Raw genomic sequence first — 26,020 nt, forward strand, 5'->3', positions numbered from 1 at the left:
AAGGAGCCGAGCAGGTGAAGTCATGCACGAACCCCGCTGGACTGATCATCTGTTATCCCACAGCCATCTGGGCCGGACCCCGGGCACTCTTAGGAAGCATCAATATCCAACCCGGGCAGCCAAACAACAGAATCCTGGAATCACCTGTAAATATTTACCACAGTATTTACTGTATCAGAGATGAACTTCCAGGCGACTCCTGGTGTGACTTCGTGCTGCTAATTACCGATAGAATAGAGATGAACAATAGTGAGACGTCATCGGGGGACGCCTGGATCCCACCAGCAGGGTTTCTTGAGACAATTGGTGCAGCAAGGAGGGGTCTCAGACTGAGGCGAGGGTCGCCAATTATTATCCTTGTCAGCAGAAATTAAATCTGTGCTTAGAAGCTCCTCCACTCACACCACGGTTACCACAATAATCCTCAACAACAATTTAATCTAAGATGCTGAATAAGGTAGAAACACCTCGTCCATACTGGTCTTGCTAAGAACCATGGATTGAGAGATGCTGGTTCTGGTCCATGACCAATGCAAACTGAGGTTAAAATAATTTCAGCAGAAGATCAGGAACCAACAATTCTCACATTGGATGGAAATTTACCACTTTATTTTAAGATGTTCATTTCAGGGGCTTTAATGTTAAAGCATTAAAGTGCAGAACTACATTTCCAGCATTTATTTTCTTTAATAGATCATCTTTCTTACCAGTTGTTTCACATGCATCCAAGTTTTACTCATGAAGCTCTAGAATTGGAGTCGTTTGAGGCCTTGAAAAAAAGAAAAAATCTATGATTGAAGAGCAACATATTATCTTTTAATACTCGTCTTTGATTCATATCTTTCCTTAATAACATGTCTGAAAACCTTTTTATATTATGACCTGCAAGGTTGAGTAGTTGTTACTGTATGTTAAAGCTAAATTGGAGAAAAGAGATCGATTTTCTATAACAATTGTGTGCTTTTATGAACCCTTTTACTCATTATAAAAGCACTTCACCCATTTATAATTTTACCATCATAATATAATAACTGATTGTCCTATAATCATAGGATTGCTGGTGACTTAAGCCTGTCCAAGCTACTTGGGGTACACTCTGAACAGTCGACCAATTACAGGCACACATACAGATTAAACAGAAAATGTAGGGTTTCGTCTCTATGTTCGACTGTGGGAGGAAACCAGAGAAAACCTGAAAAATAAAATCTAAACATTTTAGGAATGTCTTCGCCACTGTGCTGTCACTTTATAGACATTGTATTCATGTGAAGAAAATGATATAATGTAACATGTTTTTTTCCCAAACCATGTTTTATTCTTGTAGGTTTTGGGGGAAAAAAAGGTGAAGAGGCAAGTGGAGACAGGGTGGAAAGAGGTGGCTCTAAATGAGGATATGAAGAGAACAGTTATTGAGGGGAAAAGTACACAATGGCAAAACTTACCAACTAGAAGAACCAGTCTAACCAATGAAGTTTCTATACATGTTAGTTACCATACCTTGTCGGTTTTTAAGATGATTCTCCATTCAGTGTTACATAGTTTTAAGTGTTCAACGATGTAGGCAAATAAAGCGAATAACATTGATTTACCAAGGATAGTGGAGGGGAAAAAAAAAAATCAACAAAAATGGAAAAGTTCTGCACCTTTTATTGTTTCTTTAAAGATTTACATTATGCATTAATCACAGTAAAGACAAACCGGCTGACCCCGCATGTCATATTTGTGCAAGCTCACAATTAAAATTAGATGTTCAATTCTCCCGATGCTCAAAAACAGTTTCCACACACTTGAACAGGGAGCAGAGCACTGAAGCTTAGGAGGGCGGAGTTAAAAAGGAAGATCACATCGTTTAATCGTATAAAATGTTGAATTAGTTGCCGTTTTTAAAGACGGGGAAATCGTTTCAGTGACATCAGAGAATTTGAACTGGTTTTCTAATCATGATGATCAGAGGAAAAGTGCAAACACAACTTGTTTTTTTTGAGGTGCAACAGTCGTGTTTTGTGTTTGTTTAATTCAAATATAATCTAGTCTAAGGATGCAATGCTCCCCGTCGAACACGTTCTGTGCAAAATAGATCATCCAGTTGAGATTTGCAAAGAAAGAACCCCCCCCCCCACCTTTTTTTCTAACTGGCCTGTTAAAGACGCGCCCTACTGGTCACCACGAGAACATACAGCTCAGTGTCCACATGCGAGAGGAAGCTGGTGACCTCTCACACACACACACACTCACACACACACAAATTAAACTTGTACTTTAGAGAGAAACCCATTAACAAATCAATAGAGTTGATTATTTGCTGGACTGTTGTGCTGTCAGTCACACCAGGAAAAGGTCAAACTATGGTACATGTGGCACGAAAATAAATCTTCAGGTTTGTTGAAGACATGCTTGTTCTAGAACTGACACAGCACAGCAAAGTAGCAAAAAATAAATAAGTGCACGTGAACATGAGTCCCTTTCTTCAACTGTTGGAGGAGGTAGAGCGCCAACAACCAATAGTTAACATGCAATATCACAAAACTGGGAAAATAAAAGGTCTTTGTTCAACAATTCACGGTTTGACATCAGGTTCAGTGATACTCTGGCTGTCAGACGGTCCCTTGGTTTAATGTGCCAGGCTAATTGGAGGTGTGAATTTTTTTGGGGGGGGTGGAAATAAAAATTAGCTACCAGTAGAGAGCGCCCCTGCTTCAAAGGCACTATATTCAATATTTGTGTCAATGCCACTTGTTAGCTGGAGAAAAGCCGACCCTGTTTATCTTCCAAACTCAGTGCTTTGTTGCCTCGTCCGTCCGGCTAGCTAGCTAGAATGATATCGATCAGTGGCCCTTAGAGATACAAGCGGACAATCAATATGCTGCCTTTGATCTTCCATTCTTAGCTTTAGTTTGGACATTTTGGAACTGGAAGACCTTCACCGAAACACACCAACAATCTGGTCCCTTTAAGAAGCTTTAACTAATGATTTTTTTTATTTTTTTTATAATTGTCTTGAAAACTCTAAATGAAGACCCCCAACGTTTCTTTACGATATGATACACCTAAAGATTAAAGGAGAGAGAAAACAAAAACGTCATTATGATAATTTTCCCCGATTGCCGCGCCCCCACAACGGCTAAAACCTGGATTTATTCCACATACGTACAGTAATATATATTTTGTCATCTTTCATCGTCTCTGGCTATGTACACACTATACAAAAGAGAGGCAGGCGGAGGAGAGGAGGGGGTGCGAGGTGCAGTTGTTTGGGAAGACTCCCAGTCTCGCGGCTCCTTCCCCCTCAGTCTGCCCGTACAGGTGGCTGTTCTGCTTCACTTGCGATCGTCGATGGTCTTAATGAATTCCACCGCCGCGGTGAACTGCATCCACCAATAGCACTCCTCCCCACTCAGCCGGCTGGCGTAGAAATTATTGATGTACTGAACGGTGGACAGCAGGCAGGGCGGGTTTGCCTGGAGGGGAGGAGACGTGAAGATGGTTCCCAAATTAGCCGCTGAAGGAATCTCACGCTACGCCGTACACGTCCGACCATGAATATGTAAATACGTGGAAGGACGAGCGAGCTATTAAACAATATCAACATTCTTCAACAAACTTAAATATCCGTTCATTTAAGGTCAATCTTGTAACACGGAGAACCAAACATTCACCAAAACAGAAGCAACTTATGATTATTGCACTCTTTACAAAATATATATAAAAATATATCTATATATGTTTGTATCATATTTTTTTGGTTAAGAAACACGCAAGAAACTCTTGACCATCAGGTTAATATAAAAATACTGCAATTTCTAATAAATAATTGAGGTTCCGATCATAATAATTGATAAAGATATGACGTATAAATATCAACAAAAACAAAATCGGCAGTGAATATGTCAAGTTTCTACTTAGTGAAACCTGAAAGTTACTTTTTTCCATATTCATATTGTTATTTACCTTTGATCTGCCTCAAAAATATATTTTTCAAGCTTTCATTACAAGACTTCTATTAAAAGGAAGCATTTCCTCAACTGAGCTCGTTCAAGAGCATAATCACTACAACACACTCATCCACGTTCTTCCAACTTACTCTGATGAGGACGAAGACCAGGACCGGGACGAAGTCGTCTGCCCCGGGGACGGAGTCTTCATTGGCCAGACTGAGCAGGTTCATGATGGTGGAACACATGCGGAGGACGCACTGGACTTTGTCTCTGGGGGTCTTGTAAGCATTGATGGTCTTGATCTCGGACTGAGCGGAGGGCCAGGGCGCTTCCTTCAAGTAAACCTGCAGCCAGAGCAGGGAGGAGGAGCAGAAAAAAGAAAAGAACATGAGTTGATACTAAGAAGAAACAGAGGTGGTACATCTACACAAACAATGGTGCTATTTTAAGGGAATACCTCAGGGATTAGAAGAGCTTTATGATTCGCCGTCACAACTTTGGTGAGGCGCTGGATATGTTCAAAGAAAAGCCTGAAGAGAGAAAAACAGTGTTCAACACCTCACAATTTTTTTTCATCTTCTGCTACAAGCAAGAATTTCTGCAGCTTTTTTCATGTGCAACAAATCTTCTACAAACAAATCAAAGTGTCTGTTGTATATCAATGCAACATTTCCTGGGATCAACCAACTTTGCTCATTCAGACAACAATTGGTCAAAGTGAGTTGACCCTCTTGAGGTCAGAGATGTCCATGTTTCTGACTGGTAACTAAGAAGTTACAGTAGGTTTTTTTTACTAGTATCATTATTCATCACTCGTTATATTATTAAAGTCCTTTTACATTTGACAATTCAAAAGAAAAATACAATTTGAAACAAAGCGTGCTTATGATATTTACATGTATTTTACATACCGGTAGTTCTTTTACGATTATCATTCATTTTTTTTAACAAAACACACTGTGATTTAAAGCACCTATATGCTTGATAATTAAATGGAAAAAGCAAAAATAATGTGTACATATATATGCTGCAACTGTCTATAAAACACAAGGAACACAAGGTATTTACACATAAAGCACACAGAGACTTTTTAAACTAAATTATTATTTTTTTATAACTGTGTTAGTAAAATGGCAGTACGATAAAAACATAACCAGCCTGTCAGAAAAGTTGTTTTTTTTATTTCTATCAGGTCATCTGCCTCAACTTCTTCTGAAATCTTCTGTCGTCTTATATCTTTGAGTCATTTCTTTGTATGCAGATGTCTCAATCTCTTCAATCTCTCGACCTCCATTTCTTTCTTCAACAGCCAGATCTAACTTGTTTTTATTCTTCTATGTCAGCAGCAGTTGGTGAAAACTACCGTCTTTGTCCACACATTACTTGTTCAACCTGTTCTTAGCTGTACCTGCATCAACCATAACAATCCACACACTATGCACATTATTCCATAAGCTGCAGGGTTCAATGCAAATCAATGGAAAATTACAGTATTTAGAATTAATTGATGTAAAATTAAATAAAAATTTTAGCTACTTCTAACACTGTCACAGTATAACTACGCCCTTCCATATCCTTTCTTGGAACATTATCTATTTTCTTGGGTTCTTGTTACTTCTATTAAAACCCTTTTTTAATTAATTTGTAGCTTTTGGTTTGACAGCTCCTCACAAATGTCACAGTTTATAATGATTGAAACAGTAATTGTCCAAATTTTTAAATAGTAGTAACAGTGATTTGTAGATGGTTGACACTCACTGGTCTCTGAGAATGTCTCCATCTTGGTTGGGGGAGAAGGCCAGTTTGAAGATGCGGTTCATGACGCTGCGCTCGATGGCCATCTGGGCATCCTGCAGCTGGTCCTCGCTCGCGTACTGCCAAATGGCATCACTGGCCATGGCACCGTACAAGTAGCGCAGAAAGTCTTCCACTGCTGCCGTCTTGTCATCGGACGCTGTACAAGCTTGAAACGCTGACAAACACAATTAAAAAAAGTAAGACAAGTTTGGTGTTAAACATTCATCCACTGAACAAACCTTTGATGAAGTCCAGCATCTTGGACTCCATGTGCTCCAGAAGCAGCCGGACACAGACGGTGGTAAAGTATCTGTTCGCCACTTCTTTATCCCGCAGCACCCTCTGCAGGACCCTCTCCAGATGGGCCTGCGTGGTCTGCAGACCCTGACGACAGCGGGTGAGGTATGCGATGTACGGTGCACGTTTTCTAAAAATAACACAGACGAAGAGAAGAATGTCGTCATTAACTCCAGACTGCTGCTTCCACCTGCTTTTGTTATCATCACCTGTAATCTTCGGCGATGGCTGCCAGCAGCTTCCTGCAGGTGCGAGAGTCAAAGCGACTCACACAGCGCGTGGTCTCCTGGATTTGGGCCATTTGGTTCTTGTCCTGGAGGTTGATGGCCTCCGCGAGCTGGACCTTCAGGAAGCAGACAATCTCATTGTCTAGGAAACAAAACAGTAAATCGTTACACATAACTCATTATTATTTGAAAAGCACCAATATTACTAAGCTTTAGAAATGTGTACAATTGTTTTCTTTTTTATTTCTACTCTGAGAAGTTTCCTTATTATTCCACAACTGTTCTTATCATTTTATTTTCCAGATCTTTTAATTGCACTTCATGTGTACATATTTATCACCTTCTGGGTCCATGTGATCTGGTAGACCATTCCTTGTTGAGGCAGGGGTCATAATGGGAAGAGCTATTGAGTCTGCCGAGCACAAAGCCAACCTCAATTTCTTCTTTGCGTCGCTGTTGCAAACATACAATAAGAAAAAAAAACAATATTAAAACAACAAGGGTTGCAAAAATAAACTCTTTGTTTCAGCAGACCTGAAAGAGAACTTGGAGTCATGCTGATGCGCTGTCTGACTTGCAGAGTCTGGAAGATCCTCTGTTGAGATGTTCTGCAGTCCATCTTCTCTTGGGGAATCGTGCATGCTGTCCTCGGTGCAAAGATCTGAAAAAGACCCAAAAAATGAACAAAAAGAGTATAAAACTGCAGGATATTGGAGTGACATGTTGTCCTGACCTCCTGCACCGTCATAAGAAGATCCAGCAGCAGCTCCCTCACTGGGGCTGGTCCTCTTTATGTTCCTGTACTTGTCCAGGATGTCTTCGGCAGCCTGCGCCTGCGAGCTCTGCCGTGGTAGGGGGTCGTCTGCTAAAACTATCAATATAAAACACATTTATACATCTCACAATAACACATGTGACCCAGGAGTACAGCGTGAGCAGCAGCTAACCAACCTTGTGAAATTCTCTCCTGAGCAACTTCATCTTTCTCGTGCTTGTCCCGCTTTCGAAAAGCTGCAATTGGAGCTGTGACATAGACGAGATTATGTCGTTAAATGAAAAATGACGAATGAATCCATGATCTACTACTTTGAAGCCATTTATGTCTTATGCATGTTATTATTGCTTGTCTATGGATAATAGGAAGATGGATCATGAACTCAAGTGTAGGAAGGCAAGATGTATAATTCAAAGTTAAAAAAAACTTAAATCAGAATATCAAAAAATATTGAAACATCAGGGACAATAGGTCCATCTTCAGTCATACTTTAGACATTCTATTGACCGATAGATCAGACACTTGGCTACTGTCCAGACGTGCATCAACAGCCATCGTTGTACGATGACCCTTTTTAGGAATGTCAAAATTTTTGCTGATTTAAGTCCCTGTCCTGTTCACCACGCTCCACTTACTACTGTCGCCGTCTTAACTTGTATCCAATGACCACAAAAGCCGTTGAGCTGTAGATTGCAGTGCACCTAAAATGTATTCAATCAACTCCAAAATTACCTAAGCAATGTAAACACAGAAGTCTGGTGTGTTTTGGTACACGTTTATATTTTTGTGTTGGGTTCTATGGTGTGTTGTGGTGGTGTGTGTGTACATTTTTGTGTTGGGGTCAGTGGTGAGTTGGGGTGGTGGCATGCGTTTTCATTTGTTTCTGTGTTGGTGTAGTGTGTTTTTTTGTTTTTGTGTTGGTGTGTTGGAACATTTCTGTGTAGGTGTGGTGTGTGTATGAGGTCCTGCTCCTAATGAGTTGTTGTGGAGTGTTGGGGTGGTGTGTACCCGTTCTTATGTATGGGTGTGATGGGGTGGTGTGTATGTTGGGGTCAATAGTGTGAGCTTGTTTTCTTTTATGTTAGTAGTACCACACAAACCCATAACCCAAAGGTTGTGGGTTTGTGTGGTACAACTAACACATGTTGTGTTGTGTTTGTGTATCTGTGTGAGGTTGTGTGTGTCAGTGTTTGCTACTATCTTGGGATGTGTGTTTAAGGGAATCACAACCTTGTTACACCAGGTTTAACAGGAAGTGAGATCATATGTTTCAGTCCAGAATGTGGACCGTGAAGTCTTGAGGTGAACACATCAGGAAAGTGATTTAAAAAGCCTGAGGTTGGCTTTTATAATGGTGTCGACAATGTTCTTCAGCTGAATCTTAACAGGATTAACATAAATGAGCAACTCTTAATCAAACAGCACACAACTCTGAAACTCTCCTACATTACTTAAAAATACTATACTCTGCCCTCTATTTTTATTCAGACACCAGGCAGTGTTTCCGAGTGTTTGTATCCAGCTTGTGTAGCCGTTGTTAATGCAAGTCTGAACAAACTATTGTGTGACTGTCCAAGGACAGACTGGCTGAAGTATTCACTCTGATATTCTGGATACTTTACAAACCAAAATGGAGGCAAAATGAGGTAGGTAAACTCAAGGGAGGTAAGATGGAAGCTTTGATGAACAGAGGGGAATGTGTACTCTCACAATAGAAAATGTCACATCACAGGTCTACTGCTCTAAGGCAACAATCTACAAAGCAGGACGGCACGCAGCCACTGGCTCCAGCAGTAAAGCTTGCTTAATGACGACAGCATGAAAGTGTTACCTGGGACATCACTCTCTGCCGTCCAATACAGCACTGTGAGGAACACAACAGACAGGGTTGGCCTTTCACACAGAGGCTGCCACTCAGTAGGACAGCTGACGGTGCATCACTATGCAAAGCGCCGGGATGAGCGCGACAGTTTGGCAGGAGACTGCTTTAACTTCCAGGCTGGCTTGTTTAACACTTGGACACCCTTCCAGAGCTTTATGGATATCAATTTAATGTTTACTTAAGAAACACAATTATCTGGGAGAGTAATAAGCAGTCATTCAAAGTGGCCACAGCTCATTATTTCCCAGATGTATGAGAGATGGTTCAAGAGAAGTGCAACAAGAGAAGTGTCATCTATCAGCTCTGATGACAGAGAGGTCCATCTAATGACCATTAGCTAGTGGGTGACAGCACTGCTGGGAGGGCTGCAGCCATACAATCTAAGTGCCTCCCATGACTGATGACTTTTGAAAAGTCCATATAAATCTGCGGCATGTGAGACGTGGGAGAAAAAGGACTGGACATTTCTCTAGAGTAACTTCAAACAACAACAAACATCATTTTCCGACTGGAACATCAACCCCGGAGAACACAGCATTGATCAACTTTGTCTTTTCCCAGTTATATATTTGTTGTTGCCGTGCTCTTTAAAGAGTGATATTTCCACGTCACTTGTGATTAAGACCATGTCAAGCTTTGCGGCAACAATAAACAAAGTGGCAGCGCCTTCAAACATCCATCTTAACGAACGCCAAGTTAATTTATTTTACGTTTATATCAAGGGAAATGAATCAAATGATCAGGTCTACCTTTAGGAATTGCTGAGACAAAACGTTTCTTCCACCAGGGTCTGTTGCGATCAGACTTCTCATCATCACTGTCCTTCCTGTCCTCAACCTTTGAAGACAAATATGAAGTCAACAACAAATCATCATTACAAAGGTTGTTCGTGATTCTGGCTACCTCTCCTTTCAGGGAGTCCTTGCTGGGTGACGATGAGGGTCCTGAAGTGAAAGGTCCAGCAGAGTCTCGCTCTTCAACAGCCACACGTCGATTGAGGCCCGGGTCACTGGTGGGCCGGCGGCCCGGAAACACCACGTCAGAGCTGCGGCTACGCACCAACCTGTCCGGGAAAGAGTGGCGCTGCTTTGTGCTTTCTAGCTCAGCTTGGACCAGACTGTGAGGCGTGAACATAGAGTGGCGGGTGTCTGGTCCCAGGGCACATGCTTCAGGGATGGGTGGATCGGGTGGAGGGTGAGCAGGCCTTGCATAGTGCACTTTGGGTCTCACTATTGTTCCAGTGCAGGAGCCTATTTAAAAAATAACAAAAAAAGGATACTCAAATGATTGTGCAAGAGAAAACCTCAAATCAATGCTCTTTCGCCGTTGAAGGGGAGTTTACGGAATATATAACATGTTTTCCCCAGAGTGGAGTCAACTGACAGTTTAGGAAGATCCAGAAATGTGAATATAAAAGATGTGCCCCATTTAAGCTTGCTCTGTGTTTGTATATTTGCTAATGCTAGACATCCTTTAATCCATGGTTGAATCTTTTCAACATAACCTGGTCTGCTAACTATTTTGTTCGTCCAAAATTCATGATTCTTGATGTCACTTTACAAATTAAGTTTTAACAAATACTGTGGTTGGCTTAGAACAGAGAAGGTCAAAAGCGCAATTTCTCTTGTGCAGAAGTAAATGGGTAAACGTTATATATGCATTAACTCCATAATTAACCATTTATTTTTATTTTAATTGCTTTAAATTACTCTTACATTAAACACTTGTTCCCCATGTATGTATAAAAATTTACAATAAATACCACACAAGCAATGAAAAAACATTTAAAATGTTTAAGAGAATTAAAAAAACAAAAAGAGGTTGGTGAGAGCTGAGCCCCTGTTGTAGTCGGACCACCTGTTCCAAGGGTAGATTCTCTCCTGAAAAGCTTTTCAATGGCAACCTTGTGCCATGAGCACAGTGGGACAGGGGAACATTGCCAGAAAGCTCGGGGTGAGGTCTCCCATCCTGTCATCCTTTCACCTTGCCACAGAAACACAACCCCCACCCATCATTGGCAATCCCCGAAATATGGGAAGGATTTTGCGTTTTTTAGTATATGAAATGACCAGATGAAGAAAATTGTACTTATAATTTTACATTGCCCAGTAATCTAGGAAAAAAAATTACCTTCAGCAGAAAGGGGATCAAACATGGCCAGCAGAGAATCTGCTTGTGATGGTGGAGATGTCAGATTGTGTGATCCTGCAAAAAACAAGAAGATGTAAAACAACTAGCAACATAACTTAAAACCTTAAATGTAAACTAGGACATCCTTACTAAGAGTCTTTCAAAGACTTGTTAGCACATATGTGTTGTGATATTGTTGCCAGATGTGCGGGTGACAGCGATCAATCATTTGAATGAGTTAAAAACACACAAGATTGCTAGCAGGGATGTGACACGCTCCTACCATGGCCTGACTCCTCTCCATCTGGACTGGTCACCGAGTCCTTTCCTCCAAAGTCTGAGCTGCACTCCGACCTCAGATCCTCAATCTTGTTAGGGATGTCTTCAGAGGTCGCACTGATACCTGTAACATTCACGCAAACACACAGCACAGGTAGTATCAGAGGAATTCCAAGTCAGCTCGGACTGCAAAAAGCCTCACATGGATGGCAACTTTAAAGCAAAGAGTTTTTGCATAAGAAGAAAACCTGATTTTTTTTTTATCTCAACAGCCTTTGCTATATAGCATCACACAGTCACCAACTCAGTTGGGACCCTAAATTGGTAGCGGAAGGTCCCCGGGGTTTGGTGGAAGAGCAAGAGTGATGATCGGATACACACGATCCATCGGCAGAATCCTGCGGGACATTTTCATGTGTGCTGAGGCAGGAACATCACTGCTGGTTTCCTAATCTAGACTACTACTTCATACATGTCAGCAGCGTAGCACAAGTCCCTTTTTACAATAAAACAGATAAAAACATGGCATTATAATAAATAACTTTTGAAGATGTGAGGTGGGGTGGGGGTAGCAAAGTTAAAAAGTTGCTTTTATAAAACATAGCATATTCGTGAGTAAGAGATGAATAAAAAGAGTCATACCTGAGACAACACTAAGGCCTGGAGTGCTCGGCCTTGAGCTGACCTCTCGGACTTCCGTGTCATCCGATGTACTGCCTACACCTGAACAACTCTCCAGTTCCTGCAGCCGCTCCTCTTGTTTCAGGTCGGGGGCTTCTGAAAATTAACCAAAAAAATCTAAATATTGTAAAACGACCTATTGACCATTTGTACTTAATTACCTGAAGATATATAAATATTTTAGTGTCTAAACCGCTCCCTCACAATTCACACCCTTCTTTGTAATTATTATTGTGAAGTCAAGTGAGCACATATGCATGAAATCAATGAAAGGAACATTATTATCCCTCATAACTGGCAAACAAAACCATAAAGCCAGAGCGGCCAATTCTGGCGCGGCCCAATGGAGTTGTTGTTAGTTGGAACCCATAGGCTCCGTATTAACAACGCTACTCATTTGCATGCTCGTTAGTAATAATGTGAAAGTAAAGTACTCTTCAGAGTGTAGTTTTCTGCTGCTGAACCATGAAACAAGCCCTCAACTCAAAAGGAAGACCTCCAATCGAGCCGTTACTGTGTTGAACAGGGGCGGCAATAGGAACAGAAAGCAATCAAGACGCTCATGCATGTCATTTCCACACAGTGGTGGGGCTTCTATTAACTCGAGCCACATGCTGCTCAAGTAAATACTTTTATAATAAGCATTTTAGTAAAAAATATTAGGGTCAGTATGTTGTGGGTAGGCAGCAGAGATCTTTTAATACCTGCATAATGGCATGTTGGGAACTCTTAAGTGGGACAAGTGATGCGTTAAGTGCGTCCTAAGAAGAGTCGAAATGTGCACAGCAGTCTTTTGAGCGATATAATGTATGGTGTCGCCAAAAAAAGAATCTGACAACATGTAAAGTGACTGAGGACAGCTGCTGTCCTTGTGCTTCCATCCCTTCTGCATCGCCACAGGTGCAAACACACCTGCTGGTCCCTCTGAGGCACCTGAGCTGCCTTTTACTGGCACGCACAGATCTGCCCTGAAAGGCAGGAGCGTATGAATATAATGACAGATGCATGAGCCGTTTTTTTTTTTTTTTTCATAGGATGTAGTCAAACCACATCTGGTGTTTAAATCACCAGAACAATCTACTACGTAGAATATGCATGAAGTGTACAGGCACAATGGACCTGTCGGTCTACCAGTTACTTGACCAATGACTGAATATAATTGGGAAGCCATGATGTTGTGCATGGAAATGGAAACCAACCTCGTTAGTAAACATAAAACAAGGAAAAAGGAAAGAAATATGGCTGAAGGGACAGAAATAGCATATTTAAAAATATGATTTAATTACTAGAGGCTAATGTAGCCTCAAATGATTTCATAACTTGTACTTTCTGAGGCTCAAACGAGGCAGACAGTCAGATTCAAATCATACCATATACAGTTTAATTATTATCCGAGGTGCACAATGAGAAAAAAAGTGTACATTTCCACAAACTTTTAATATGAATCTACTTTGAGCAAACTATCTGTCAGGCAACAAAAAATGACTTGACACATGTGACTCAAGGCACACGTAGCACTGATGCATAATATACAGGACATATTGTAAATGTTTGAAACTTGGGTTGACGAAGATAGAAGTGAAAAATAGTGAAAAAACAGATTCAAAAGAAAGTTTTGGTTAAAGGTTTACAAAGAAACAAGGGGACGGCCAGTGATGAGAAAATTAACCCGGGGGAACCCACCTGAGTCACTCGGCAGGACTTCTACACTCCAGGCCTCGCTTGTGGTCTCCGAGATTGTCGAGCCGTAGGGATCCAGAAGGACTGAGCCTGAGCCAGGTAGACACAGCAGGTTGCCAAGCATGTTCTCTGCAGCCGCCCCTGAACAAGGAAAGACTTTTGAATAAACAGATCTATTCAACTGCATTTTCAGAAAACACTAGTCAGAGCTGCAACATTTATTTTATAGGATTTAACAGGATACATTTTACTCAATAAGTGGTTGTAAATTATTCAAACGTTTAATGTGCGCAGTACATAAAATTAAATGAGAAAACATCTTTATGACTAATAAGCTGAATGACCATTTTTGTGCCATTAATGCAACAGTTTAATTAAAAGTGCTCCATTATGTTTCTGCCTTAAGTCGTAACTTTTTCATCCTGAGAGTAGAAAGAGAAGGATATGTACAGAAGATTTCACTGGTGAGGAGATTTTAATAGAAGTTAACAGGACGAGGTTTGATCCTGCAAATGGCTCAGCCTCCAAGGACATATAACAGGGGGCTCAAGGTTAAAGGTTAATGGCGATATCTCACCTGGCCCTGGCCTCTGGAGCCGTGACATTGAGCCGGTGGTTATGTCTAACATTACTCATAAACAAATTACCGCACCCCTGTGCGCACCAAGGTTCCACAAAGAGTCCCTTCATCTTTCTTTTTTTTTGCCATTTTGCCTTTTTTTTTTTTTTTTAAATGAGTAATTTGAAGGTTAGAAGAACAAAGAGCTAATGACATAGTTGAAGTCAAAGCTGAAAAATAAACCTGTTTATAAACCCACCCAAGTCTATCCTGCCTTTATATTACTCTTTTACCAAAAAGATGCTAGCATCCAAGCTACCATGCATGCTAATGCCGGCAAACGTCCAGTCTCTTATTGGCGGTGGGAGAGTTCTACCCCGCTGTCCGTGTTTACAGTCTTCAAGGTAGGGGCACAGAGTACTTGTCTTTCAGGTGGATGATTAAATGACTGGCACAACAAGAAGTGAAACAATTAGAATTTCTGCCTCATTATCATGGTAATCTTATCAGTGGGATAATGAGGTATTAATGGATATTTAATGTGCATCTCATAACCCAATCCCTTGGAGAAAACACATAAGGAAATCACTGTAAATTCACTTAATGATGGAAAAGTCCCCCAACGCCATATTCCGAAGAATGAAAAATGGTGGATGCAAATGAGAAGGAACCAAGGTCAATAAGACTGCAGGGACTGAATGAATGTCAGATGGAGTGAGGGAGGAACAGCGAGAAAGGAGAGGCAGAGGTGTGCAGCAGGCAATGAGAGAAGTGAATTGAAGGATGGAAGTGTGAATTAAAAAGTGACTCTAAATTTAAGAGGGATTCAACTTTAAGAGTTTAATATTTAAACTTAGGATAAGGTAAAAATCTCACAATCTTACCTGCTATTTCCTGCAGACGATCCTCATCCATGTTGGGGTCAAAATCACTGCCCAGGACATCAGTGCTCCAGGTTTCGCTGACCGTCTCAGAGATGTCTCGGTCATCTCCCAATCCCATCATGTCCCTGATCTCGAACTTCCTCAACTTGTCATCCAGGTTGTCTTGAGTGGTGGCTTGGTGCGAAAAGAATCATTTAGAATCTGTATATAAATTTCCTATAAAGGCAAATAATAAAAATCTAAAAATAGTTCAACTTGGGCATCTACCTTGCTCGTGCTCTAAAAGCTGTAAAGCCTCCACACCGTTGCTGCCGGAGGGTCCAGCTCCAAGCTCAGAGACAGACTCTCCCTCCAAATCCAGAGATGAAACAGAATTGGAACGATTTGACGGACCTAAGAAAAAGAAATGTGGGTTTATTTATTAATGAAAATATGTTCTAGTCGTTTGAAAAAAACTAACTCTTTTGTTCATTGTTCAATCAAGGGTGTTACAGAAAATTAATCCACATTGCACATAAAGAATCTTACATGAGGTGATAATGTTGCTCTTTCGTATAGACATAGTATGAATAGTTTCATTTCTACATTAAGTGAACAACTGCATTTTATTTTGAAATTTTAACGAGATGAAGATAAATCAATACCTAACATTTAATACCTTAATACTTCCACCATGATTGAAATATCTTACAAGCAGTAGGGCTGATATAGTGTATTCATATGAAATACTCAGAGACTTTCTGAAGTTCCCAGGAAGATAAAAAAGAAACTGAAGCAACAGTTCCTCTATTTTTTTACACATTAAGTATTTAACAAAGCAACAGAGTGTGCACAACATTTCAGTTATTCCTTCTGACAACGAGGAAGCCAGAAAGAATAATTTAAAACTTTGGGATTGTTGCTTTAAAAATGTCTAGCTCCTAAAAGTCATTGTGTATTTAAAAAAAAATACTAGCTAATTAACAATTAACAAATTGTTGATCCTTCTACTATGTCCTAAGATAATATAAATGTTCGCTAGAGGTGGGTGGATGAAGCTTCATGAATCAGTCTCATTTTTAGAGTAAGGTGGCGCAAAGTGAAGTTTGAACAGCATAGCCATATAAAGGAATACATTATACAGTATTACATTGAGTTCTATATATTGGACTCTGAAAAAGTAGGCTACTTCATGAAGCTTCTTCAACCCATCACTGCCGTTTACACCATCACTCTCATAACTCAAGTTGAATCTATGAATTTATCCGTCCACCAGAATTTGGACATTCAACACCCAAGGCAACAGTGATGGTCTAGTTACAAGGTGGCTGTGAGAGCTACTTATCTATTCTTAAATGTGTTGATATTTTGGGAGGTTATGAAGCACACTTGCCCTCTGAGATGCCTTCCAAATTGTCACTGCAGAGAGAGAAGCGCAGGGTTTTGTCTGGCTTTCCATGCAGCTTAGAGTCATCAGAATGTCCGTCTCCATGGGTCCCGTCAGCCATCTGCAGGTTCAAAACCTAAACAGCAGAAGACATTGATTGACATTGAAAAAAATGGAATGCTGGTTTAATTTTTTTTCTTTTATATCCGAATATCTGATTTTGTGTTGAACATCTTGTGATCCTCAGTAAAAATTCTGGCATTATTTTAATGACATTACCTCATTCTCTGACATCATTCCAGGGACGGTCTGAGGTCCAGTTCCGAGAGATATCACAAGCACCTCCTCTGGCTCGAGTTCCTGCAGAGACTCTTGGGAACTGGCCTCTGCCTCCCCCTCCTGGGCAATGTTGGTACGGCTCCGACTTCGAGCAGCTGCTGATTCCGAAGGGAAAATGATTGAGCATAAAATAGTCAACTTTTTGATTACTTTGGAATAAATAAATAAAAAATGTTGAATGCAAGTAGAAGCTGGCAGCAACATAAAACATTTAAAGTTAGTGTAGGCTTTTCTGAATCAACAAAGGGAATGGATGAAGCAAAAAAGCTTGAGTAAATCCCTCTGGTATGTAAAAACAAATGTGTTACTTAAGACTAAAAAGCTATTCCACAACCTTTAGATCACAAACATAGCCTACATGACATTGAACAAAAGCTTTAATTACTCCTTTGTATCTAAACATGGAAAAATATCTTGTAAGGAATGTTACTGGTTGCTGTAGGTTTGTGTCAATGTACAGAACAATGATGACATTAAAAAAAAAAAACAGTAGCATTCACTTAATGAAAACATGAAGACCCTTTCACCACTCACCAATCACGAGTGGTAGTTTATTATATTAACCAAAACAAGTGTTATTTGAATAACATTTCTAATCAACTGCTTAGATTTAACAAGCCACAAGTCATAGGTGTCGTGCTGAGCTTGGTCACGAACAAGAGAAAAACCGTTTAGACAACACAACATTTTGATAAGAGCTAAAATCAAATTCAGAATGTGACGGCCATAATGTGAGAGATGAAGAGTACTAGCACTGTCAAAACACAGCAAGCGTTTGGAGAGCACACAGACAAAAGCAGATCTAAGAGCTAGAGGTGAAGTAGGGGGGCTTCGGTGCCGCTGGTTGCATGCTGATGCTGGACGGCTGTTACCAAACACTGTGACATGACAGATACACAGTTCCAGCACTACCTCAGTTCACAGGCTACCCACCAAAAGGGGTTACTAATGGAATGTGAGCAGACAAAGTGGTGCTTGTAGGGTCCCAGGATGTTATAGCGGCTAAATGCTGTCCTGGTGATTCATTGGCAGCAGAGGAAAGCAGAAGGACAGGGTAGGTAGTTGGAGAAAAAAAATACATATCTCAGATGAACGTATTCCATGCACTGTGAATTCCATTAAGACCGTAAGTTTGAACTTCATATTTCAGTCAAGCAGGCCCGAGTGGTTCGTTTCTAATTAAGAGGGAGGTGCTAGTGAATCATTTGTCTTGAAAATGCTAATGAAGGCAGTCGATGCATCTATTCCATCCATTCCAATTAAAATAAGTCCATTTATATTTGGTAATTTAATTGGTTGTCATTTCTATAATTGAGCCTCAATCCAGGCCATGCTAATTATCCTCATAACAAGCTGAGAAGGAGCTCATTAACTTGCCATAAACACAACCCTTTCACTACTCAACTTGTTTATTCTGCTTCTCATTATAATTCCATCGTCTAGTTGGTATTTTAGAAGAAGGTTCAGATTAAAAGCCTATAAACTAAAACGAGAATTCAAGACTATTAAAGCACAGCGCTGAGTGAGAAGCTACCTATAGGAAGTCGGTTCTTCTTATTGGCTGGAGTGGTGGCTGGAGATAGCTGGGGGGTGTTTGATGGGGTGAGTTCCAAACTGTTGCTCTTCACAGTCTGTGACTGAGGTACATTGGCTAGTAGGGTCTCAAGGGCCATGTGCTCCTCTTCTCGAAGGTGGTCTCCTGCTGTAACACTGCGAACAAAATCCACCTGCAGAGACATAAAACACAGACGGAAGTGTTTTGAGAACCATCTGGTTAGGGTTATCTCAGGGTCAAGGTGACCCAAAGGCCCAAAAACAAATGTAATTGTTTAATCCCTTGTGTTGCGTCTAGGTCAAGGGCAGTGGCGGGGGTTGTTCATCTTGACCCGAGACCACACAAAGAATAAAACAATTGTTTTCGGGCCACCTTGACCCTGATATAACACAAGTAGTAGAGGGCCATGGGTTCATGTATGTGTATAATTGTAAGGTCAAATATATATATTTTCAATATTCTGGTTTTCATAAGAATGATCTCATTTCATTACAAAAAGATTCAACACAATATTCATATTTAATATTTTACTATTCAATGAAATAGCTATTATAGACTTTATAAACAAACAGATGGAATCTGGAATAGTTACTAAACTAAGTAGGACCATCATTCTTTTTTCCTCGTTTTCTTATTTTTTCAAATGATCAATCTACTAAATTATTTTTATTTGTTTTTAGCTTCCAGTCATACCCAACAAGTCGGAACAAAGGCATGCAATCCTTTAACTGACAATTCAAGCTTGGAAATAGGAAAATGTACATAATTACCCATTTTATTTTTTGTTAAAAGATTTATTTTTTGTAACAAGGCACTTGGTGTGCTTTTTGCTTTACGGGCGACAGCTGCACGTATCCATTCTGCTCAGTAGAGGGAGACAAAGTTTTCTAACTGAATAGAATAAGGGACTGTACTGTCCCTCCTTCACCACTACTGATAGAGAAGGCTGTGCAAAGGAGAGGGACTACAAAATACATTTTAAAAAGTGTTAAGTTGCAAAAATATTTATATTAAATAATAGTACGACTCAAAAGGGCAAATATGTGTGCCAGTGTCAGACCTCAACTCACACAGAATGATGTACACATTCAAAGAGAACAAAAAATAAAGAATATTTAATGTTGCATATAAGTGCTTGAAAATTACAAGAAAGAGGAAGTGAGACTTGATGTGTCTGTGGTAATGGCTGTGGTCATAAATATATATATATATTCACGAGTTGCACACTGGGAAGCGTTGAGGTACAAGGTAGGGAAATCAAAAGTTTCAGATAGCTTCATGATTTCACAGTCTAGATCAAATGGTAAATGTTGAAAATAAACCGCTAAATGACTTACCAGTGCCATCAGCTGGTTGTTGCTTATATACACTGCAGTCCGACTGAGACCTTCTAGAAGGTTCATTGAAGACATGGGGGGAGTTTCTACCGCTCTTCCCCCTATCACCACATCCAGGAAAGCAGCCACACAACTCTAGAGGACACAACGACGACCTTCATGAATAATTTCAAATCTTGCATTTTATAATATGACACAGAACATTGATAAAAGATGAAGTGGATTTGAATGAATTAGCTTACTTTGTCAAATTTAGATAAGGAGCTTTTCCTTCTTGGGTCTGCATCATCATCAGCCATAGCCAACTGCTGCAAAAGCTGACCAACCTGTGACATACACAAATAAAACTGACGGTCAGCATCTAAACTAGTTCTAAATCTGCAGCGACCGTCTAAGTGCCACTGACCTGCATGAGGTTAAAGCGAGCCACTTCATTAATGGGTGCATCTGAGATGATTCCGTACTGTTCTGGGTTTACAATTGCCGGGCAGATGAAGCAGGTCAACAGCAGGTCTGTGCACATGGTGCGAACCTCTCCCACCTCCAAACCCTCCACACAAGATAGTGTCTTGTACATCTGTGACACAATCCAACGAAGGCTGTGAGGGAAGCAGTAGGTGTTCTGCTTCAAATATCCTATAAACTTGTTGACGAGCGCCACAAGCTTCGCTTCATTGGCCTCCACAGCTGCCTGCACTCTCTGCTTGTAGCCATCGGAACCTTTTTCCCCGAAGCGCTCTTGTTGAGCACGGGTGAGGCGCTCTGTTACTTTGGACGGGTCCGTCTCCAGGTTATCCTCGTCCTCCACCAGCAGTTGCATTATGGGTTCGTGAAGGGTGGCGGTGAGAAAGAGTTTGGCAGAGTACAGGCCCTCAGAGAAGAGCTTGAAGAGGATGCTAAAGGCACATGTTCCGCGTCTCAAGAGACGTCGAGGGTTGTCACTCTCCTTCAACTCAAACTCTACCAGGTAGCGCAACACCTGGTAGTCACAGAAAAGCGTACACATTTTAGAGTTTGATCAACAGCAGCGAAGCTTTAATAATCTTTTCACCAAATTCAGAGACTCACTTGAAGCAGGTAACTTTCATCCTCCTGCATGATGCAGTTACCATATAGTGAAGTGAAGACGGTATGAATGACCCCCTGAGTGTGCTCCTGGTTCAGTCTCTCTCCTGCCACCAGACAAGAGGCCACCAGTCTGGGGTTCTCTCTTAACCGGGCCACAAACTCCCCGTAGATAGTTTCATGAAAACCAAGCGTTTTGTAGCCGTCGACAAACTGTGTGTCCTCCAACATTTTGGCATGTTGGCAACATTCAGCGGGAGATGCTTCAGCACTGTAAAAGACACATTAGAATATTCATAAACCAAGTGTTATGCTTCAGACTCCTTATAGATAACAGGAAAATGTATCACAATAGCAATCACATGAAAAGTTCAAGAAGAGATTAAACTAGAAATGGTTGATTAAACCCAACTAGAGTAACAAATGAAAATAATCGTGGACTAATTGTAGCAAACAAACCACACCTACAGGTAATATTTCAATGATCTATAAATTCACACTTTTTTCCTATTTGTTGATGTTATTTATATTAATGCACTTGCAGTTAATATATACTGTTGTAAAACCTTGCTTTACCTCAAAGTGAATGACATTCAAACTTACAACTGAGTTTATTCAAGTTCAGAGCACGATCAAAAATACCTGTTTCAACCAGTTTCCTAAAAAAAATCAAGTTATCCAGTCATAAATTTGATTTCCACATACTGTTGCATCACTAAAGGACAGGATTGAGGAAGAATTTGGCAGAGTAAAAATGTTCTCAGTGAAGGAAGAAGGAGGCTGTGGGCTCCTGTTCCACATATCAATAGTGTTGTCAAAGAGGAGAGGAAGAGGTGGTCCGCTGTTACCTCCCACGATGAAGTGTGATTGTAGTGATGCAACCATTATACATCACTGTACCGTTATTAGAATTGTGAAAAAACCAAAAGCTCCCTCTTATTAAACTGCATCCAGGCGTCAAAAGCTGGAAACTTAACTTGGGATACCAATTCATCACCAATAGCAACTGGACCAAGTAGCTTTGAAGCTATTCGTCTGTCTGTGCTGCATCATGCTGCCAGAATGCGTTTGCAGTTGCTTGAGTTTTTGCATTTTTACTGTGCGTTTGTGCCGTTTTTTCAAATAACCACAATCTTATAGTCCATTTATTGGGTTATGGCATCCATTCTGTTCTAAATTAGGATGGCTTAAACACATACCTTTGTCAATGTGAATACATTGCTAAGATTTGATGAACTACTCTAATTTATTAATTTATTTTCAGATTTGTTTTTATTCTCTACATTTTGAATCATTATATTCTTTACTTATGGGTCATACAACAGATAAATGAGGAAATAAATATATGGTCATCACAGTGACATATAGCAGATACAAATCAGTGGAAATGCTTATTTATTGAGGTTAACATTCTTAAGAATATGTTTATGCATTTAAACTGATCAAAATAATGTTTTCACTGTGTCTTATAAGGTAACTTATTCCTAGTGTCATGACATATTTCTCTAAAAGCTTTAAAACTAAAAACACAGAAAGTTGAATTGAGAGATTCTGGATGTTGACTGACCTTGTAAGAATCAGACGATCAAGGTTGATCCGCTGCTGCTTAGCAATCCAAGCGGCCCGGTAGAGACGCTCAGCTGTCTTCAGAACATCGGTATTAAGCCTTTGAATCAGCTGTTTCTCCGACGACACATAAAGCCGCTCCTGCTTGAGGTGGTGGGCCAGAGTGTGGATGTCTGGCTTCACCATTTTCACCAGTTCTCAAGGGCAGAGAGGTGAATAACTGAAACACATAAAAGGCAAAGTTGTTATTCAAGAAACTCAGGGGAACTAAAAATAAAGATCAGCTCGGGCTGACTTATAGCAAAGAACTAGTACAAAAAAAAGCTATTCATTAAGTATGATTTTGGTTATTTTCTTATTCAGATTTAGTCAAAGTGTGAAAAGCTAACAAAGAAAGGCAGTCAATGACTGTTAAAGATCATGGCATGAAAAGCAATAGAGTTACGCATAAACGAGATTTGTCTGCTTGGATAAGATTATGTCAGCCTCAATTATGAGATTCAATCCAGGCATGATGGTAGACATTTATTTTTTTTATTTTTTTTAGCTACAGAAAGATTTTGTACTTCTACTTTAGAGGAACAGCAAGTTGTTCTATTTTCTGTAGTTATATGAAGAAAAATGTGAAAGCAGACAACCTCTTCTTCGTGCAAACATGCGTTTTGTCTTCTAAAAAAATCGTTTGAATCCAATATGCCTCACAAACTGGCCTACAGACAGCAAAACATACACAAAAGACACACTACAGAAGGGAATATGCAAAGATTCTCCATCTTTGGAAATATACCATGCCAAGAGTATATAAATCAAACACAAAGCATGAAATTTCTATGATTCCTTATTGAATGCTTTAAACAAAAGTATCTTTGTGGCTGGCTGCTAATCTAACAAAAACAGATTAAACTGTAGACTTGGCTGTGAGAGAAGAATGAGACTAGACGGTGGGCTAAATCAGCAGCCTTGGTGTGGGAATGACAGCCAACTCAGCAACACCGTTTGCATGCAAATGTAGAATGACAACACTGGAGATGATACGTCTAAATATTGTGTTGGGCACATTTACAGGATTGATGCTAAAGACCTGTTACAATACAAGCACCAGAAACCATGAATGGATTAAGTTAACATAATATTAGGTAAAATAAGACAATCCTACATTCATCCCACAGTGAGGACAAAACACTGATTTTAAAAGCATTTAGTTAACAATAAGCAGATATGTATTGACAAAATACATAAGGATATAAAACCACATCAAATAAATGTAACACACTTTTTCTTTTTTTGCACAACTAAGATTTCCTGAAATGTAAATAAAAATCATTATATTTAAATTATAATACATGTTATTATGATGAAGCAAATTTCAGAAACAATGAAAATGTATATTTGTGGATCTGTCTGGCCAGTAATATCCCCCGGGGCGAGTTTAAAAGGTAGAATGTTACAGCATCGGGACACACTATAAAGGCTTTAGGTTTCAAACGTGTTTGGGCAGGAGACTCATAAAGTGTCTTTCTTTCCTTCATTACTCATCAGGAACAAAATAAGTTTATTTTAGATATGCAACATATATGAGATATTTATCCATTACCTAAAAATGAAGTTTTGTACATTTGGGAATGGGTAAAAAGCTCACTGTGATTATAGCTGAACGCCTTTGTATCTAAACTCAAGTTCCTTTAAAAGCACATTCCTCACATACTTGATGATGGAAGTGAAAACGTACACTGGCTTCAATGTGGCCGGCAGCAAGATTAGCTACTTTTTGTGAATGCCTGTGTCAGGCCTTCAAGAGAATCAGTATAATGTCCCGAGTTAGTCAGTTAAGGACATTAGACATTCTGAGAGAAAAAGGAAGACATACCAGTAGAGGCTGTGAGTTAACCGGCTTGGGGTGAAGTTCCAGGACAGGTACTGAATACACTTGACGTACACCGTTACACTACTCTATGAAAAAGCAACATCCTCTTCACACTTCCCTTTTACTCACTTTTAAGCTCAACAACAAGCAAAAGGAATGAGGTTTTGTCCACATCCACGTGAATTCTAAAAATTCTACAGCTTTTATAAAAATGAGACGATTCTAAAAGGCTAACCGCTGTTTTAAACAGCAACCTTTTGTCAAATGTGTACCTTAATCTTGAAGCTTAGAGGTTAGAACTTAATTCAATCCTTCATATATATAAACCAAGACTTTTTTTTTTAATGAATAATTGCTGTATTGCTGTGGCTAATGGGAAAAAGAAATTCCCAGAAGGAGACCTCCTGAGGGATAAATAAAGTTCTACCTAACCTAACCCTACTTTGGACCAGTATGGCTAGGATCAGTGATCTGCCAGAAATTTATAAAAACAAATTTCCCCTAGTCAAACCATAGCCGTTTAATTGTTATGTATTAAAACTGATTGGTGATTAGTCCAAAAAACGTATCCCTCAAAAATAAATTTAAAAAATGTTGAGATTTAGACCATGAATTGACTTTTGCCACAAAGGATGGGCCACATTTTTTCATGTAAATATTAGTGTATTAAAGTAAAGTGATGCGTAACATCAGAATCTTTAACTATTCATGTATGAAGTCAATCAAGTGACTTTGTTCATTCAATCTACATACTATAGTTTATTTTCATTACTGGATATGTACAATCTAAAATTACTAAAATGGTGAGAAATGTTAAATTGGCACTTTTAAGTTAAGAGCTGTACTATAAGATTGTTAGTGTAACGATGAAAAAAAAAACTTCACTGAAAAAGGGTAAATTCAAATAATACTGATAATAATACTAAAGTATAACAAAATACAACAAAAGGTAGTGGTTAATACGTATTCAAAACATCACAAATCAAATGTCACGTCTAGCGAGTCTTGGTCATCAGAAATCTACAGTGCTGGTTTGTTTTTAACTGAGAATATTTCTATAAAGCCACAGCAATAGCTGAGAAACACTAGGTTCAACTAAAAGTCTTCCAACAACATTCATACCCAAAAGCTTTTTACTTAAACATCCACAAAGTGAACTGATCCAGGCGTAAAACGAAGTGAGAAACTAGTACTTCATTGACAATATCGCACCACAATTCGACGTAATGTAATCAAAATAAACGGTAATAATATGCCCTTTGAGTCCTAATAGAAGGTGCATTTTAACTTGTCTTCCTGTTGACAACGTACTTCAAATAGGAATGCTGTACAGGCTAGCTCGGCAGCACAGACTGGTAAACCAGGCAGTAAAGGGAAACATTTCACCTCAATTTACAGGTAATCTCCACGAAAATATGACTGTTAAGAGCCAAACCGGTCAACGAAAAGATCTAATGTCACTATTGTAAAGGTCTTCGAACCTCAGTTTATCAAATACGGCGCTTTAGCAAATAAAGCTAAACGGCTAAGTTAGCTTAGCCAACGGTTGCCAGGTATTGAGTGGCCAAACATGAGCAGCACATCGCGTTACAGTAAAAAGGATACTTACCAAGCGTAGGTGGCGCGTATAGGTCGTTCTTTGTTGGTCAAATCACAGAATATAGAGGTATTTCTTCAGACTCAATTGTTTGTTGGTCGCTTCTCACTGGAGCAAACCTAGCTGTCATCTACTGTCATCACGAGGAGACCTGCGCATGACGCATGCGCACTGGATGTCGAATCAATGACAATACTGTGGCATT

At 39.8% G+C, this 26,020-nt stretch overlaps 1 protein-coding gene across 6 annotated transcripts; it reads right to left on the minus strand.

Annotated features, from left to right (window-relative positions):
* Positions 1 to 1,631: 1,631 nt before the first annotated feature.
* Positions 1,632 to 25,966, minus strand: gapvd1 (GTPase activating protein and VPS9 domains 1). 6 transcript variants are annotated; one of them, XM_087796118.1, is made up of 29 exons: positions 25,828 to 25,966; positions 22,356 to 22,574; positions 20,792 to 21,059; positions 20,130 to 20,702; positions 19,966 to 20,049; positions 19,724 to 19,858; positions 18,366 to 18,558; positions 17,765 to 17,845; positions 16,772 to 16,926; positions 16,499 to 16,628; positions 15,394 to 15,519; positions 15,127 to 15,300; positions 13,687 to 13,824; positions 11,965 to 12,099; positions 11,327 to 11,446; positions 11,044 to 11,118; positions 9,817 to 10,163; positions 9,663 to 9,750; positions 8,863 to 8,895; positions 7,208 to 7,279; positions 6,990 to 7,127; positions 6,791 to 6,917; positions 6,597 to 6,709; positions 6,239 to 6,398; positions 5,972 to 6,159; positions 5,694 to 5,907; positions 4,393 to 4,465; positions 4,082 to 4,279; positions 1,632 to 3,458 (listed from the first exon to the last, which is right to left on the minus strand). In XM_087796118.1, the coding sequence occupies exons 2-29, from the start codon at positions 22,538 to 22,540 to the stop codon at positions 3,318 to 3,320; spliced, it is 4,464 nt and encodes a 1,487-aa protein (XP_087652244.1). In that variant the 5' UTR covers positions 22,541 to 22,574; positions 25,828 to 25,966; the 3' UTR covers positions 1,632 to 3,317. The 6 variants fall into 6 exon arrangements, with proteins under 6 accessions (XP_087652244.1, XP_087652252.1, XP_087652238.1 ...); XM_087796126.1 differs by having other exon boundaries at positions 11,965 to 12,096; positions 16,772 to 16,929; XM_087796112.1 differs by having other exon boundaries at positions 16,772 to 16,929.
* Positions 25,967 to 26,020: the final 54 nt, after the last annotated feature.

This window comes from Callionymus lyra, chromosome 1 (assembly GCF_982586985.1).
Source record: "Callionymus lyra chromosome 1, fCalLyr1.hap1.1, whole genome shotgun sequence".
Lineage (NCBI taxonomy): Eukaryota > Metazoa > Chordata > Actinopteri > Syngnathiformes > Callionymidae > Callionymus > Callionymus lyra.

Bases quoted from the DNA above. Each gene is read 5' to 3' on its own strand.
- gapvd1 (XM_087796112.1), bottom strand. From the start codon at position 22,540: ATGGTGAAGCCAGACATCCACACTCTGGCCCACCACCTCAAGCAGGAG. The intron at 9,751-9,816 runs GTAGCCAGAATC...TTGTCTTCAAAG, and splicing joins AGGACTCCCTGAAAGGAGAG to GTTGAGGACAGGAAGGACAG. The intron at 7,280-8,862 runs GTAACACTTTCA...TCTATGTCACAG, and splicing joins GGCAGAGAGTGATGTCCCAG to CTCCAATTGCAGCTTTTCGA.